Source organism: Halyomorpha halys, unplaced genomic scaffold (assembly GCF_000696795.3).
Source record: "Halyomorpha halys isolate HHAL.00 unplaced genomic scaffold, Hhal_1.1 Scaffold1157.1, whole genome shotgun sequence".
NCBI classification, from domain to species: domain Eukaryota; kingdom Metazoa; phylum Arthropoda; class Insecta; order Hemiptera; family Pentatomidae; genus Halyomorpha; species Halyomorpha halys.
Window position 1 is genome coordinate 40921 of NW_027108759.1, and position 16568 is coordinate 57488.

Sequence of the window (16568 nt, forward strand, 5' to 3'; positions counted from 1 at the left end):
ATTTATTTTGTACTATGTGTTTGTTATAACTTTTCCGCGCCTCATTTACTCACATTCCCTCAAAAACTGGTGTGGTCAGGTCTTAAACCCAGTTTGTCTCAATGTAAATCGGGGTCTGTTATTATGTATTTATAATTTCACACAATTGTCTTGTATTATCTGTAACAATATTATTCTAAATCATTCATAATACATTTTAGGATGCGGTCGGTAGAGTTCAGCGGTAGCGAGAGCGGGTGCAGGACCCCAGAAGGTTGGCCGATGTCAGAAGACGAGGAGTACACTCCACCACATAGCCAGAGTAAACAAGGTCGGTACAGTGCAACTTGTCTAATATTAGCTTACATAATGTTTTTTTTCGGCCAAGACTCCCATTGAAGTCCTATACTGCCTAACCATGGTTGGGAGTCAAAGTTTTTCTTTTTGTGGGACCGCCACTCAAAGAAAAAAGTCAACATCCCAGGCCGGATTCTTACCGGCACCGCCAATAGACATCAAATTGGTAAGACTGTGTCTAACCACTAAGCTACGGACGGCCTTACCCAACAATAATTTGTTGCTCATGCATAGTTTTCCTATCTATCCTTATTTTTTCATTATAAACCAAATAGACTCTACGATTATCTACTGTTAAATTTAATGGTTTACTGGTTTATCTTCGAATTTTTACTATGATCTGTTAAATCTAGGTGCTACGAGAAAATATTTATTAAAATCTGAATACTTCTTGTTTCGTTATATTAGAATTATTTATAATGATCTGAATATGCCAAATGTAATTCCGAAATTTCCTCACATTTTCAGCTCTGTACCCACAGAATTAACCTATTTAGTATAATAGAATAACTACACAGAATAATTAAATTTTTGAGATCCTTGCAAAGCTAGTTTTCAACAAAACTATGCAGTTTGTAAGAAACAAGAGTTCAGCGCCTAGTGCGACACTAGTTCTTATGGTATTTCTGCATCATAAAAATACAATAGTTTTGAAAACTGGATATACTAAGCTTTAAAGGATTGAAATACACGGTTATGTTGGACAGGGATGTCAACTTCATTTATATAATCGTATGTTATTCAGTCATTTATGAAAATTAATAATTGATCAAATGTATTGAATAATAGACGGTATGAAGGAAGCCCAAGTAGTGAAGCAGGTTACTTGTTGTATGCTTAGCTGGACACATTCAATTATTCAAGGTTAAACCAACTGTCAAACATTTAATAGGTCACGTTTTTAACTCAGTGGAATTAAATAGTGGTAAAGAGATCCCACATTTGAGTACACAATTCCTCTTTTGTCTGCTACACACTTGTACACACACCACCTCTTCAATTGCTCTACTTCACCTACAGCTCAAACTCGGTCGGAGTTTGATTGTATTAATAATATCACCTAATCTTGATATCGAAAATGAAAATAAATTTGTTTCACAAGGAAATGATCGAGATTATTATATCTATAGTAATTAAATCGTAGTAAAAAAAAAAATCTCTTTATTTTAATTCACACCTATGAATACTGACTCCACCAATAAGTGGATTTCGAGACAAAATTTTAGTTCTCTTCTTTTCATTCTGTTTGTCCATAAAATCATATAAAAAAAAAATTATGCATCTGATACGATATATACATTTAAACGAAATATCAATATTTAGCTTGGCATTTATTTTCAACCTTTATAATATATCTCATCTTAATGGTACAGGGGCACACCATCGGTTTACACTTCTTATTCTACTCAAACTTAAAACTATCATCTCCTAGAACACTTGAGACTGTTGAAACACTTTATTGTCCACAAAATAACAAGTCAAGAAACATCAAGTTCTTTCTTAATACTTTATACAGGTAGGAAAGCTAATTTCTAATGAGTTTGAATACTCTTTACACAGAAGCCGTTCTGTTTTTTCGTAGTATTTCATTTGGATGTTTGTTGTAGGTTTTCACCAAAATATTATTACATATTGGGCCACAATTTAAACATAATATCTTAGTAGACAATGTTTTGTGGGCGAACACTCAAGTTTGGGATTGTGAAAAGATGACCTTCATTTCATAACATTTAGTTCTCACTGACCCAAGATTATTCCTGCAATAATACGATGCCAAGGAGATATTTGTTTTTTTAAGTACAGCATTTTATTTGATTTCTCTTTGTGATTCATTGATAATTTTATCATAGTTTTAGTTTTCAGTTGGTAGTTCAAACCCCTTTCGCTCGATTTCAAACATTTAGTAGCAGACAAACTTTGTATTATAAATTTATTTTATGTATTACAATAAAGGATATAATATTACACTAATAATATGAAATCTATTGCAACTTACAGAGTCTTCTAATGCATGTTAACATTAAAGATACAGGTTAAGATTTGTCTATAAAACAAGTCGTGGGGATTGAGAAAATGGCGAGGGAAACAAAAAGCTGTTGGAGGCTGAACAATAATGAATGGTAAAGAAATTTGGCTTGGAACGTGATAAATACCACAAATACAATTGGGCCGCAATTGACACCTCCATTGCTGAATGCTGTAAAATATTAAGTACATATGTACATCCTAAACGGATTGTACCAGGCCAATAATGTGTTTTATTTCCCTTCGTTTAAAAGTTATTTATAAATTATATACGTAGATAGCTTAATTATTTATAAATACTTAGAACTGTTAATAATATAATAAATATGAAGCTAAAAATTCTGTCCTATAAATTGGCTCTTACAATCGTAATGGTCCGGCAGTCTCCCAGGCACATTTTCAGCATCCATTCTTCTTCTCGAATTCGCAAAATAGAAGTGGGCTGAGCACACCAATGTCATCCCAGACGAAATCTACTAATGCTGGTAGTCTTCTTTGACTATCAGCTATAGGAATCCATTCTCTGTATAGTCACATTTCTTGGATAAATTGGTGGCAGTGGTCTGGATGTCATGCAAGGCAGTCTCCGGAACGTTCTAACGGGGGCATAGTGGACCTCGACAGTTAGTTGTATTGAATTACAGAACTTTTAATCATTTACATATCTGTTTTTCATTTACTTGAAAATCGAAAAATTGCAACGCTTACAGCGTTACCATCCCACTCCAGTAAGACGAAGGGAGCCATACAAGACTTTGCTTCGTGTTATAAATAAACCTTTTTAGAAACTGAAAGTAAGCCTTCATTAAACTCATAATTTAACTAACACAAATAAGACTAAGTAGGATAAATTAAAACATATGGTAACACTAAGAACAAGAGAAGTAAGATAAATAAAAACATACGATAATATTAGTTACTAAGATGTTTCATCACACTTCGTATCTCAGTATTTCTTACTACGACATAGAGAACGATCTGATGCTGGATCTGGTTGGAGATTAAAAAGTAATACAAGTTGTCTTATGCGGGGAGATTGCCCAATAGATGCAATAGAGATGAGCAAAATATACTCAGAATAAAGAGTATTTTATCTAAAAACTTGCACTGTTGGATCACTTAGTACTTAAGTACAAAAAGGTCATAGAATAAAGAAGAAGCTAGTCTTATTTTACTTATTCTCTCAGTTTACTCAAAATGATTTCAATTTGACCATTTAAAAAAGCAATCGAATACTACATTTTAATAGCGTAGAAGAGCAGGATTTATTACAACAGTGTTGGATATGAAACTGGTTTCATGCATCAGATGACCAGGGGTCAAAAGAAAATATAATTAAACAACATATGAATACATAATACGGCTCAACGAATTAATAAAAATATAATTTATTCCTGTAAATCATCTACTAAATAATGAGTCATTTCAGAAAATAGTGTCCACATGTCGGATTGTCTCTAGTTTTTAAACGTCGCTTAATCGCAGCGTGGGTCGGTTTTGTATTAAAAACTAAAAACTAAATCAATAAATCAGTAAATATAATAAGACTTCATCATTTGGTCCAGCTGTTGCTCTTATTTCGCATTTGATATTTTCCGTGATTTTGGAATAAACAATGATAAGAAAATATTTACTTTTGCTCAAGCCTGACAAAGTAGAAACGTGATTTCGTGTCAGGTGGTTTTGAAAAACATTCAACTATGTCCCGTTAATCTATTAAAATCATGATTAAGAGGAATTTTCCTTTTATCAAAAATATGCATATCAATGAACTTTACAAACTCGCTATCTTCCATAAATTTTACGGTTTTTTTTTGTTGTTACTTCTTGTTTTAAGGTATTCCGATTGCAAAAAAATTTCTTGCTTATTTTTTCTTTAATTGGTTCTGTCATTGTCATCCCCTATTCTTATCTACATCTCGTTTTCCTAACGTACCAAATAGTTTTATATAAAAATTAAGAACTATATCTAACTATATACGTTTCAGGTAGTAGAAACATAGATATTCTATATGATAGATCATAACCAAAAATACTATTACACTAAATCGCGTGAATCAAAACTGATCTTATGTTAATTTGGTCGAATGATTGTACTAATATAAAGATGAATCGTGTTATACAGCAACATCGTGCTTATAAAAAAGCAGCAATATGTAACTTTTTTATTTTATACGTAATTACCTAATTACCTTATACGTAATTTCAAGGTTAATGGTTTACCGTTTGAGAATAAAATCTATCAGACTAGCCGTAATAAAAAAATAGGTTTATCCAGAAAATTCAAATAAGTAAGCGAAAGAATATGATGAAATTAGACCATGTATACATAAATTCCCAACCTTTCTTCAACTGTGAGCTAAATTGGTAGAGCTGTTTTTGAAATATGGGAGTGACAAGGAAAATAGGTTAACTCACACCTAAGCGAAAGTAGTGGATGAAATCTGATGAAATGTATTCTAGAACATTTCAACACTAATACCCAACTTTCCTTTAAATATAAGCCTAATGGAATGAACATATTTCGAAATATATGTGTACTATGAAAAATACACTCATTTTATTAAATTTTAACACTCATTTTATTACAGACCGTCAGACAAACTATAATGTGTTTCTTGATGCTTAAAATGCCAAATGTGAATGACAATTTTTGATTCCTTACATCGATATAAACCTCTCCTAAATCTAAATAACGAGCAAAAAAAAAAAAGTTGACTTCTAAAATTTCAAAATCGAGGTTTTTGGTAAACGTATGTAGTAACACTAAAATGAACTATTTAAAAACTAAAAACAACTATATTTTCTATACTCTAGTATTTTCTATATTTTAAAACATTAATAATCAGTTAAGTTAGTTTTTTGTTTAATACTTTCTACAATATGGCTTCCTTTCAGACAGCGATAGCGAATCAGAAGAGGGCGGCAGGCGGAGAGGGAAAAGGCGGGGACCCAGCTGGGGGCCGAGGCGGAGGCGGCAAGGACTGTCAGCAAGGGAACGCAACCTTAGGCGGCTCGAATCGAATGAAAGGGAGAGGATGCGCATGCACAGCCTCAATGACGCCTTTGAGGTAAGTTCTCTCTTAATGTATTTTCATTTATAACAAATTTGTTTTTGGACTTCCGGAAGCAGTATACAGCATACTTTTTTATTATCTGCATCTTCTGTAGCTCTAAAAGGCCACTTGCAGTTTTCCTCCCAGCAACAGCACCCAGTCCATTATCCAATGTTAGCCTCAGATGCCCACTACCTCTGGTAGGATAGACTTATTCGTCGACAATTTTTTCCTGAATCTTGTCTGAGACTTCCCCTGAAATACTAACAACTCTCCATCAATATTTATCAAATGGACGAGCTCGCCCTCTAATACAGCAAGTCCTGTTTGTATTTGTAAGGAAGTAAAAAGAAATGGTGCAAAGAAGAGACGGATCTCCTCGTTAAACATCTTTGTTTGTTTGAGACTATAAGAATGAAATACAGAAAAAGGTAACTAACTTAACAGGCGTAGCCCATGTTAGATGTCGTACACCACACCTAGAACGATGGAGGAAGTAACAACATATGTCGAGAGAGAAGGCCATGATTGGGATCGTAATGTAATCAGGGTGGAACTCTGAAGGTGGATGTTGAAATCGTGAGACTTACGAATGCTCGCACAATTTTATTGAAGACGATAGGGAACGAGCAAATCAAAATATTGATGAACTACAGCTCTTGAAAGAAAAATTACAGAAGATAATCCAAAACCAGAGAACCAAGATTATAGATAATATGAATTTAAGTTCGAAAGCTCCTGTACTAAAAAGGTTCCTTTGAAATATACTGAAGAGGAAAGGATTCAGGAAATGGCGGGGTGAGGAGGAATGATTGTGGTGTAAACTTTGTTCCTCAAAGCCAGAGTGTGAATTGAAGAAGACAAGGGTGGCGGAGGTTCCTCTACCGTACATCAGAAATTTCCGTTTTCCTCCCGTCTTTCAGAAATTAGCAGGTAAGGAGTAGAAAAAATGGTTGAGGTCCATCCAGGCCTGCCGTCAGCTGAGACCGGTACGGACTATATTGATACACAGAGCTCTACCACTCAATATTTCATGTGTTTTATTTTAATATATGGATTAAGGTTTATTATGAAAGTATTGTATTGCTTCTCATGAACAACATACATATTTATAAATTAGGCGACACAGTCAGAGAATTATAAAAGTAAATAATACTATAACGTAGCATAAATTACTCTGAACTTCATATTATGAAGTTGTACAGTTTAGAATAAAAGATGATTTCAGAAGATTTTAAACTGCCTGGCTTGAAGTTCAAAAGAAATTAAGCGGCCAAGACAAAAAAGTTATTTTTTTTATATAAATACGAAATACACACCTGGATTCACTTTCTCAAATAATAACATAATTTAGTCTTACCTGAATAAAATAAGGTAGGAACGGATGAACAATTAGCACTTTAAGCTACACAGAACACTAAAACGAATGTCACCAGTTAGTTCTGAAGTGTAGAACAACACTAAAATTGTCCTAGCGTTAGTACCTTTCGCGCCTTGATTCTTGAGATCACCTTACACCAGTGTTACCAGGCCTCTATTTTATCTAATTAAATAGGTAATAGTATTAGTTCATAGATACAAGTTGAATAAAAGCTTCAAATTCCGAACACTCTTTCACAAAAAATTCAATATACTTCTTATTTCATAATGGAACGATTATTTGATTATAAGAGTAAAAATGTTCATAAGTATAAGTCACCATTGTAATAATAAAACAATAAATAATAATCAAACTATACGCCAAAACTTTGCAAGAAATATATCCAGTTACAAAATGTTTAAGTAAAATATGTTGTTCTACAAAAAAAAACCTAGAAGAACCTAGAAAAAGAACCTAAGCGTATTATATTAATCAAAGATATAAATTTTTTTTAGTAACTGATGATATCCCATCGATTTTGTCTCTTGAATAACCAATATAATATATTATATATTACATAGAAACCTATTTCTCATTTAGTGAACTGCTCTCTGCATTTGGATAGACAGATTGTGACCTGAAAAGATTACCTAGTGTAATGTTTTCAGGTCACAATCTGTCAGGTACAACCACTAGCTAGTGTAACCAAGATGAACTATTACAGTGGGCACTTAGGCCTATTTCTACTAAAGATGAAACCAATTCATCGATCATCAATATTAAATGGTACCATGTTTCTTGCCCTTTTCCAATCAAGATTAAATTTGGCTGTCCTCCTTCATTCTCTGAAGCCCAGGGTCTGAAGATCATACTTTACATCCTATAGCCAACAAAGGCTAGGCCTAATCCTCCTTCTTCCTCCTGGGTATCCCACCATCATCATTTGAGAGAACCTACCACATTCCATTCTATGGACTTGTTCCAGCTGTCTTATTATGTCTCTTTTTATAGTGGACATAATACCTGGTGCTTCATACAAGTTCTTTAGCTCCTCATTTGCCGAGATCTGCCAAAGATTTCATTCTTTTGTTGGGCCGTAGATTTTTGAAAAGATTTCTTCCCACTTGTTTTTCAGCCTTACTTCATGTAGATTCAGTGTCAAAGACTAGTTTCTGGACATGGCTACTGGTTGCAGGACTGTCTAGTAAACTTATTTTGAGGACTTTGAACAGATCTTGTTTTCAGAAGATTTTCACCAGAGACCAATAACATCTATTATTAACTATTATTCTTGCCTTAACTTCACCTGTAATATTATTATCCTCAATGATAAATGTGCCCAGATACTTAAACTTTGTTTTTTTCTCGAAGCCGTATTCAGCTCCCTTTGACATACCTCTCCACTAATTCCAGCTTGGTTGGATCATCCTGCCCTTGTATGGATCATTTATATTAGATTTATTTATAATCTAAATTAATTACATTTATATTCAATAATGCCAGGGAAATAGGGTTGGCCTGTTTAACACCTTTACGAATGAGTTATTCTTCCGATAGTTGAATGGGATTTTTATCGCTGTCCAGCTGGGTCATTTTAACAAAACTGGTAAGTTATGTGGATATATTTATGCCTCTATCTACTTAAGATAAAACTACTATATTAGTCCTCACAAATTAACTATATTTTACTGGCCCATCACTAAAAAACCATTCTGAAAAACATTTATTTCTTAAAAGTGCCTTTATGTTTCTGTTGTTCAGTCATTGGCTAATTAAGATTAACATTTTGTCCAAGATATAAATGTAAATAAAGAAAGAATTTTTATTTTCTAATGACTAACTTATACTTGAAGTAATTTTGTACAATTAGCAACAGTTCATATAAGGTAATTAATTTTACATTAATCAAAATTACATAATATTAATCAACTTAACTATATATATATATATTCTTCAAGTGAAAATAATTATTGTAATTACTACTCTCCAAGGAATTATATTTACATATAAATACATGCTAATTTCATTACACTACATAGTTCTGTTTCAAAGACATTTTGAAATTCTTCCTCTATCTTACCTCAAATGATCAATGTTTTTCTTTTGTTTTTCAGCAACTCCGTGAAGTAATTCCTCATGTTAAAATGGAAAGGAAACTTTCGAAAATTGAAACTCTTACTTTGGCGAAAAACTATATCATGGCTCTTACAAATGTTATATGTGAGATGAGAGGTGATGAAAAGCCTTATACGTAAGTAACAATCATTTAATGAGCATTTTTAAAATTCTGCAAGTAATATTGTTGCACTAATTATTATATAATCATTATAATGCTAAATATTTTAGAGTTAGAGACAAAAATGATCAAGTAAAGTTGAGTTAAATAGCATTTGATCACTTGGACCACCAACCTGACCATATTATGTAATTCTTTAATTTTACTCGTAATCCACCTCATCTACAAAAATAAATTATTAATGATCCATGAGCTTGGTAAACTCATTAGAGTGTCTTGAGAATATTCCTTGAAATTTGCAGCCACTGAACATTTATGGAAAATTTACCTCCCTAAATACCATACATTAGCTCTTTTAAGTATAATAAAATTTTTGAATAAGGTTTGAACAGAATTTTCATAATTTTAAATAGGTTCTAAAATCTCAAATTTTGTTTTTAGTTTTTAAATTATTAAGGTGGGTGATATATCTCTCTCTACTCCTCACATGATGATATCCTTAAACACAACAAAAATAAGCCTAAGAGTAGTATCGTGAACATGAATTTAAAAATGACAAATGTTACCAAACTTTAAAATATTAAATTAATTGTTATCTCTCTAACTTATGTGAGTTTCTTTTAATTTACAATGTTCCAGTTTACCACTATAAAATCCTAATGCAAACACTCCAATAGGACATAATCGTAATAGTTTCAACAAAACTAACATCCCCTCATACTGTGTACTTCTAGTGTACATATTTATACATTAATTTTCCTTTCAGTTTGTTTTTAAAATGAGTAACTAAGTCATCTTTTTGCCATTAAATAGAAGGGAATATTTTATTTTCTGTGATGCATTTTTGATCATTTAGCCTTCATCCCATGAAACACAAGTGCTAAAATAAATAATTTACATTTTCACATCACCATGTTATAATATGGCATTTTCCTGGCAGGTCCTGACTTCCTCCTAGTACGATCTCCAAATATTCTTTTCTTGTTCCGACACCATCCTTTTTCTGGACTAATTTTTGATTGTATAAATGATTATATAACAGACATTTCTGAGTTCTTAGTGGTTATCAAAAGTGGAACTATATTGGAGGAATGGACTGAAGGAGGGAATGGGATAGCTCAGTGAGTAAGGCACTGTAACTATCTCCCAGCCTAGGTTAGAATCCATCCAATGGCAGATAATTATTTATTCCATTAATTTAGGCATGGGTCAACCCTGTGGACTCAGGAGTCCTCCCGGGGCTTTCCTGGTCTCGATAAAATGGATACTCTCCATTGGGAAAAAAACCAAGCAGTTGACTATGAACAAATCATCTTCTTAAGCAAACTTTGATTAAGAAACACTTCTTTTTTACAAAGGACTAAACTTTTGACCCTTCATAAGTTTAAGCATTTTTCTTTTTTTAGGGAACAAAAAAATATTTTTTTTTAAATTACAGAGGTATTGCTGTTACCTAGTGTTATCAGCTTATATAGATAGGCTGCTAAGCTCTAAATTACTGTAAGAATACTTTAAAAAAAAAAAAAGTCTGAAGAACAAGCAAGACTGTTCTGGGTATTTTTATAGAAAAGGTTTGAAGGTTTAATCCTAATTAGGAAAGACAAACAAAGGTTATCATGACCACATAAGTTTACCTTCTCTCTGAGATACATCCAGATGACAGACAATCCAGAATACTGTCCAGGGCAGTAAAAGTGTCTGGGATTCCCGTCTAGTTGGCAGTATCTAGGATCTACCAATCCCTTTCAGTGGTAGAAACATTTCATACCTATGAGTCATCTGAGGGACAGACAGCAACATCAGTGTGGATGATCTCATGATCCAAGTCTAGACGGGATATTTTTTTCCTTTTATTTGACACAATTGTTTATAAGTTTTATATTTTTTATTAGTTTTATTTTTAATCTTCATTTAATAAAATGCCGAAGGTAAAACAAGTTTTTTATGAGAAACTTCAGATTGAGTACAAGGTCTTGAAACTGTGCGAAAGTACAAGAGAGGGTATAGGGTGTTTAGAGTGTCATAGAGAGTTTACAGAAGAGGATCAAGTCAATATTCATTTATTGTTTAGAATTTTAAAAAAATATGTTTTGTAACAAAAAACAATAAATTTTTATCTACATTTTCACCCTCACTCTCCTCCTTCCCCTCAAATCTTCTATGTTATGCTGTAGTGTAGGCTTTTACAATTTATGATAGTATTTTATATAAAATTGAATATTATTGCCAGAATATTTTATATTGAAATAGATACTGAATTATTTTAAATACAAACAACAGTTTACTTTATTAAAACATTATCTTATATTAATAATCAAATTAATTTATAAAAGCATTTAGAGTCTTTAGAGATTTTTTTTATCCCAGTTTATTGATCTCAATATGTATCTTGTCAACAGGTTCCTAGATGCTGAATGTAGTGAAGAAAGTGGAGGCAGAGAAGAATTAGAACAAAACAACAATTCACTATATCAGGCCAACTTGGAGCCTGGTCAAGACCTGGCTGCATAGCCTCTACCGTGGACCTAATACAGTATGGATTGAATATGAAAGATCTGTGTGTGTGTGTATGTGTGTATATATATATATATGGTTATTTTTATTGTTTTAATAGTCTATCAAATTTATACTTGTTATCAGACCTCAAATTGTCTTTAATACTTCTTATGAAGATAATTAATTATATTCAAATGTATTCACAAAAATAGACATACATATAATTTTGTACGTGAATAAATGCAATTCGCAAATGCAACATGTGTCTGTGTGTGAATATAAAATATGAATATAATAAAACCTATTTACAGTGTGAATAAAAAATATACGTGATGTTATTATATATTTAATAAATTATTTCGATGGTATACTGTCTAGACATTACATCGAATATTAGGTGCAATTTTTAGTTAGGTTTTATAATAAAATATGTTTAACAAAATGCAAATACTTCTCTTTTCTTCTTTATTTATCATAGTTATTTTTGTGTCATTTATTGTCCTTTTTTTTTTTTTTATTTTATCTAATCATCGCCATATTGTCAAAGCAAATTATAAAATATAAATTAGGATTTAAGTCAAGAGGAGAGGTTGAAAAAATACAGTAATGTTGATAACATCAAACCAATCTAGTCAAGCAGTTTGTAAACTGTTCTAATAAAAATGTCAGTTAGTTAGATTATATTATATTATAATTTGATGAATGAGAAATAAGGTATTATATGTCTTTTTTTTAATGCAATTTCTGAAACTCATGAACATTAATAAGAAACACTCCTTACATTATTTGTTATTTTGTAGCAATCTTAGTGAAATCCTTTTCCTCATTTTTAAAATGATGAATCAAGACAGAAAAGAGAATTATTATGTTAACAACTATTTTTAAAAAAATCCCTGTTATCAATATTTGTTTTGATGAAATGTTTATGTCATTATATGCTTTAATTCAACATTCTATGAAAAAATCATATAAAAAAAAATTGTTATGTAATCGCTGAATTTGATTGTAATGTTATTTATGTTTTACTCCAGGATGCGGGTATAAAACCCTGGGGTTTGATTTTTTGTGATAAGAAAAAATATATTTTTGAATAATGATTATAGGATTATATGACTGTGCTACTGATGTTTAATTATAAAAATGAGTATTATTATGTGAATAGTTATTTTTTCTTTATTATAAGGTGAAAAATTCCTTTTTCACAAGTGTGTCGTCTAGTTTCATTATGTAATTAGGAGCATATCATTAGTTTTTACAAGAATTGGACTAAATCCCCACTATAGGGAATATTTATGAATATTTTATAATTTTCTCTTATGTTCATGCTCATTAGTGGTAGAATTTAGTCCATAAGCTAACTTGCAAGTGACAAGTAGTCATTAAGCAAGTAGAAGGCATACTAACATAAAATTGTTAAAAATGTATTTACCATTAAGATGTATGATTAGTTTCACATTTAAATTTCATTAATTTACGTGGAGGTATGCATTCCTAAAAACTTTCTACCTCGCCAGATCTTCAAAATACTGATGTTAGAGGCTATTATTCTCATAATTTAGCTGAAAACTAACCACATTTAATTTCACACAGAAAAAAAAAATTTTAATTAAATTTTTCATCTGTTATAATAATAAAATGAATATTTCTTTCAAAAAATAAAAAAATGTAAGGGGAAAGAAAAAGATTTTACCTAATTACCTATTATCTTGTTTCTTTCTCAGTACAAAAAAAAATATACAAATTAAAAGTGTAGAGCTTTAAGTGAAACTAATCATGCATGATGTGCACAATGGGTAGTAAAATCTACAAAATGTGCTCTTGTAGAACCAGCTCGACCTATTTTGTATTATAAGCGACTGTTACCAATAAGTTGAGAGGTTTATTTCCAGTCTCTTTAGTTGTTTCCTTGTAAAGTTTTTAGAAGAATGATTCTTGATTATGTGCTAGATTAGAAAATGCAAATGTAAAAAGAATAAGTAATCTTTTTCAAAATATGTCATGTTTTTTTTTTCACTAATGATTCCAAGTATAAAAATTATGTATTTGAAACAAATTAACCATTATTAAGTAAATTTAACTTAAAATACAATATTTTGTTGATATAACAATCCAGTGTTTCTTAATTTTATAGAAATTATACCATGGATGTAAGTATTGTTATTTTCCATTACTTGAAATGTTTAACTGCATTTTAATGTATCATCAACACAATTAAAGAAGAGAAGGAGGAAAATTGAATTTTTATTTATCTACATTTATTGTATTCCCTTTTTAATAGCTATTATTTTATTTTATTGAGTCTACAAAATTAAAACATAATTATAACTTGTAATGTTGGTGCTAGAGTCTTTAACAGTTAGTACTGAATTGGAGATTGTCCAGGAATCTATAAATAGTCCAGGCACCAGTTTAAGAGGTGAAGTCAAGTAACATCAGAAGGCTTCTGACAATGTCTATTCAATCAGGATAGGTTTAAGGAAGAGGAGGTGATTAAACAAGAGGATCAGATCTGGTTCAGATTTAACTTCTAACCACCTATAAATCTACTTAATACGAATTTACATCTATGAATGCGGATATGCGCCATAAATTTCTATTATGTATAAATTATAAACAGTATATAAACTACACTCTGTAAGGTATTCGCTTACAGTAAAGAAGTTAGCAGGTATTCTCTATAAATCCTTGCAATTGGACAGAGATGGCCTAGGGGTATTCACGTTCAGTTACACTCTGATAAACAAAGGAAGGAGGGGTTGACAGCATGGAATAATATATAAAAATAGTGGGAGGGTAGACTGATCCACTTGTTATGTGCCTAATTTATTGTTTCCACAAAGTGATTCCATTTCGGATTAATGTTAAATGTTAAGTTTGCGCTAGTGATTCCTCTGAGCCTGTAATCGCCATGGAGTGGCACTGTGTATAAGATAATAGCTTTTAATGAATCAGAAAACTAAATATGAGATCTTTATTCATTCAAGTAATATATAATTAGGTAAAATTAAAATATTGGCAAGAAATAAACACATATCAATATAAGACCCCTATAACAAAAAAGTAATGTCAGGCATCTAATGCTCTATAACTAAGTAATTCTAATGGTCATAACAGGATGAATTGAATTTTAAATCAACACTAGAAAATAAATTAAATTATGTAAAATTAGATGGGGTTAAAGATTCATATAAAAAAGTGACTAATTGTAAGAATGTATTATTGAATGTGCCTTATATAGTAAACAGATAAGTTACCGTAAAAAAATTGGGAAAACAGAAGTGGTTAAACATTGAATGTTTCAAGTTTCGTAATAAGTCATTTAGGTTTTTGAAAATATTTATGAAATGGAATAATATGAACTAAATTACTAACTTAAAAGCAAACAAAAATATAAAGCATCGTGCATCAAAAAGCGGAATTAGTACTACAAATCCCTTAAATAGATAGAAAAAGGTTTATGGTCATTAATTCAACAATTTAAAAATAGAAATTTCATTAGTGAATTCGAATATAACTCGTGAGCAAATTAGATATTATTTTAACACATTATTGTATCCTATTACAAAAGCGCCTCAAATAATTTATGCTAAACCGAAGTGGGAGGATCTTGAGCTTGCGAAGGAAATCAGTTTAGTTGAAGTAAAAATTACGTTGTCAAAACCAAAAAATAGCAAATCACCAGCACTTGATCCTGTGCCTAATGAATTCTTCAAATTAATCGTTAAATAAATTATCGTTAAGCAAAGTTAATGCAATTTTTAGACTTTAAATTCACGTTTCATTTCAGCGCTATTTTTTGATTTAGTTGTTTGTGGGCTGCCTTATAAGTTTCTGAGATACTGAAAATGCTTATATTTGGAGTTCAAAGTGACCATGTATCATAAAGAGAGGCTTACTGATTTTTTAAAACTTCAGTCCGATTTAGGAAAGGTTATTTGCTTAGCCTTTCACTATTTCCATTACTTATTAACGATTTACAAGAAAATCTCGACGAAAAGCTAGAAATAGCAGGAATTAATATCAAGTGTTTGCTATATGCGGACGACGTTGTAGTGCTAGCCCCCTCTTCTATAAAATTACAACGAATGATAAATCATCGGGAGAATTATAGTCATAGGTGGAATCTGCATATAAACCTGAATAAATAAAAAATTATAGTTCTCCATAACGGAGGCCGGCTACCCAGGTTTGAAAGGTGGTGTTTGGGAGGAAACCCAGACGAAAAACATAGGCTCTGCTTCAGAGATTACTTGATGATCGTAGAAACAATTTATCAACAAAACCTTGATGAAATGGAACAATTAGAGCACGAAATGTACCGACTGGGTGTTTCGGAAGCAGAGAAAAGTTATAAGATATTGGAATCAAAAGCTTCTTTGAAAAAAGATTGTATGCACAACTTCTGGAACTAGAACAGTTTGGATTCCCAATGAAAAAAGAAAATTCTATCTCAAAAATTTAAAATGTTATTTAATTTGGATTCTGTTTGTGTTTATTTAAATCTGGTTCTGTGTTGACTAAATTATTAAAAGAGGGAGATATAATAGATAATGAAGTGCAAAATACAATTGTAAGAATGATAAGATATGGACAATTGTTTTTAGCCAGTTCAATAAAAATAATCATCACAAAATTATGTGTTTTTGGATATTTATTGATTATAAAGATATATAAGAGATTTTACCCTTTCGACTTTTGTTGGCCAACAAGTATTCAATGAAATGCAGATCGTATCACTGGAGAGGTGTTTCCTACAGGCTAATTGTTTTGGAGGAAGGAGTGTAATGGAGGGGGTACGCTTCCAGGGCGAGTGACGCTAGAAGGTGGGGTCAATCCTTTCGTAGGCGTGGCATCCAGTACGCCAAGCTAGGCAGGGGGATAAAAAAAAAAATGTTTTGAATTACCCAAAGCATGCTCAGACTGTGTTTATGATATTGGTTTTTTGAATTACTATTAAAGGGGCATTCATGATCTATGTTAAAGCGTGTTAAATGGAAAAACTCGTGTTAAATCGAAAAAAATTGCCTTCTTTTGCTGTGGTAAAACGAAATAACATTTA

General features: G+C 31.5%; 1 protein-coding gene across 2 annotated transcripts in view; it reads left to right on the forward strand.

The window, feature by feature from the left end:
• The window catches only part of LOC106688593 (protein dimmed), a 36016-nt gene extending 22282 nt beyond the window's left edge, over positions 1–13734 (forward strand). For both annotated transcript variants that reach the window (XM_067047049.1, XM_014433130.3), the window contains exons 2-5: positions 201–310; positions 5260–5432; positions 8892–9028; positions 11413–13734. In XM_067047049.1, the coding sequence (XP_066903150.1) occupies positions 202–310; positions 5260–5432; positions 8892–9028; positions 11413–11524 (531 nt within the window). In that variant the 5' untranslated portion in view covers position 201 and the 3' untranslated portion in view covers positions 11525–13734. The remainder of the gene's footprint in view (positions 1–200; positions 311–5259; positions 5433–8891; positions 9029–11412) is intronic.
• The last annotated feature ends 2834 nt before the right edge of the window (positions 13735–16568 follow it).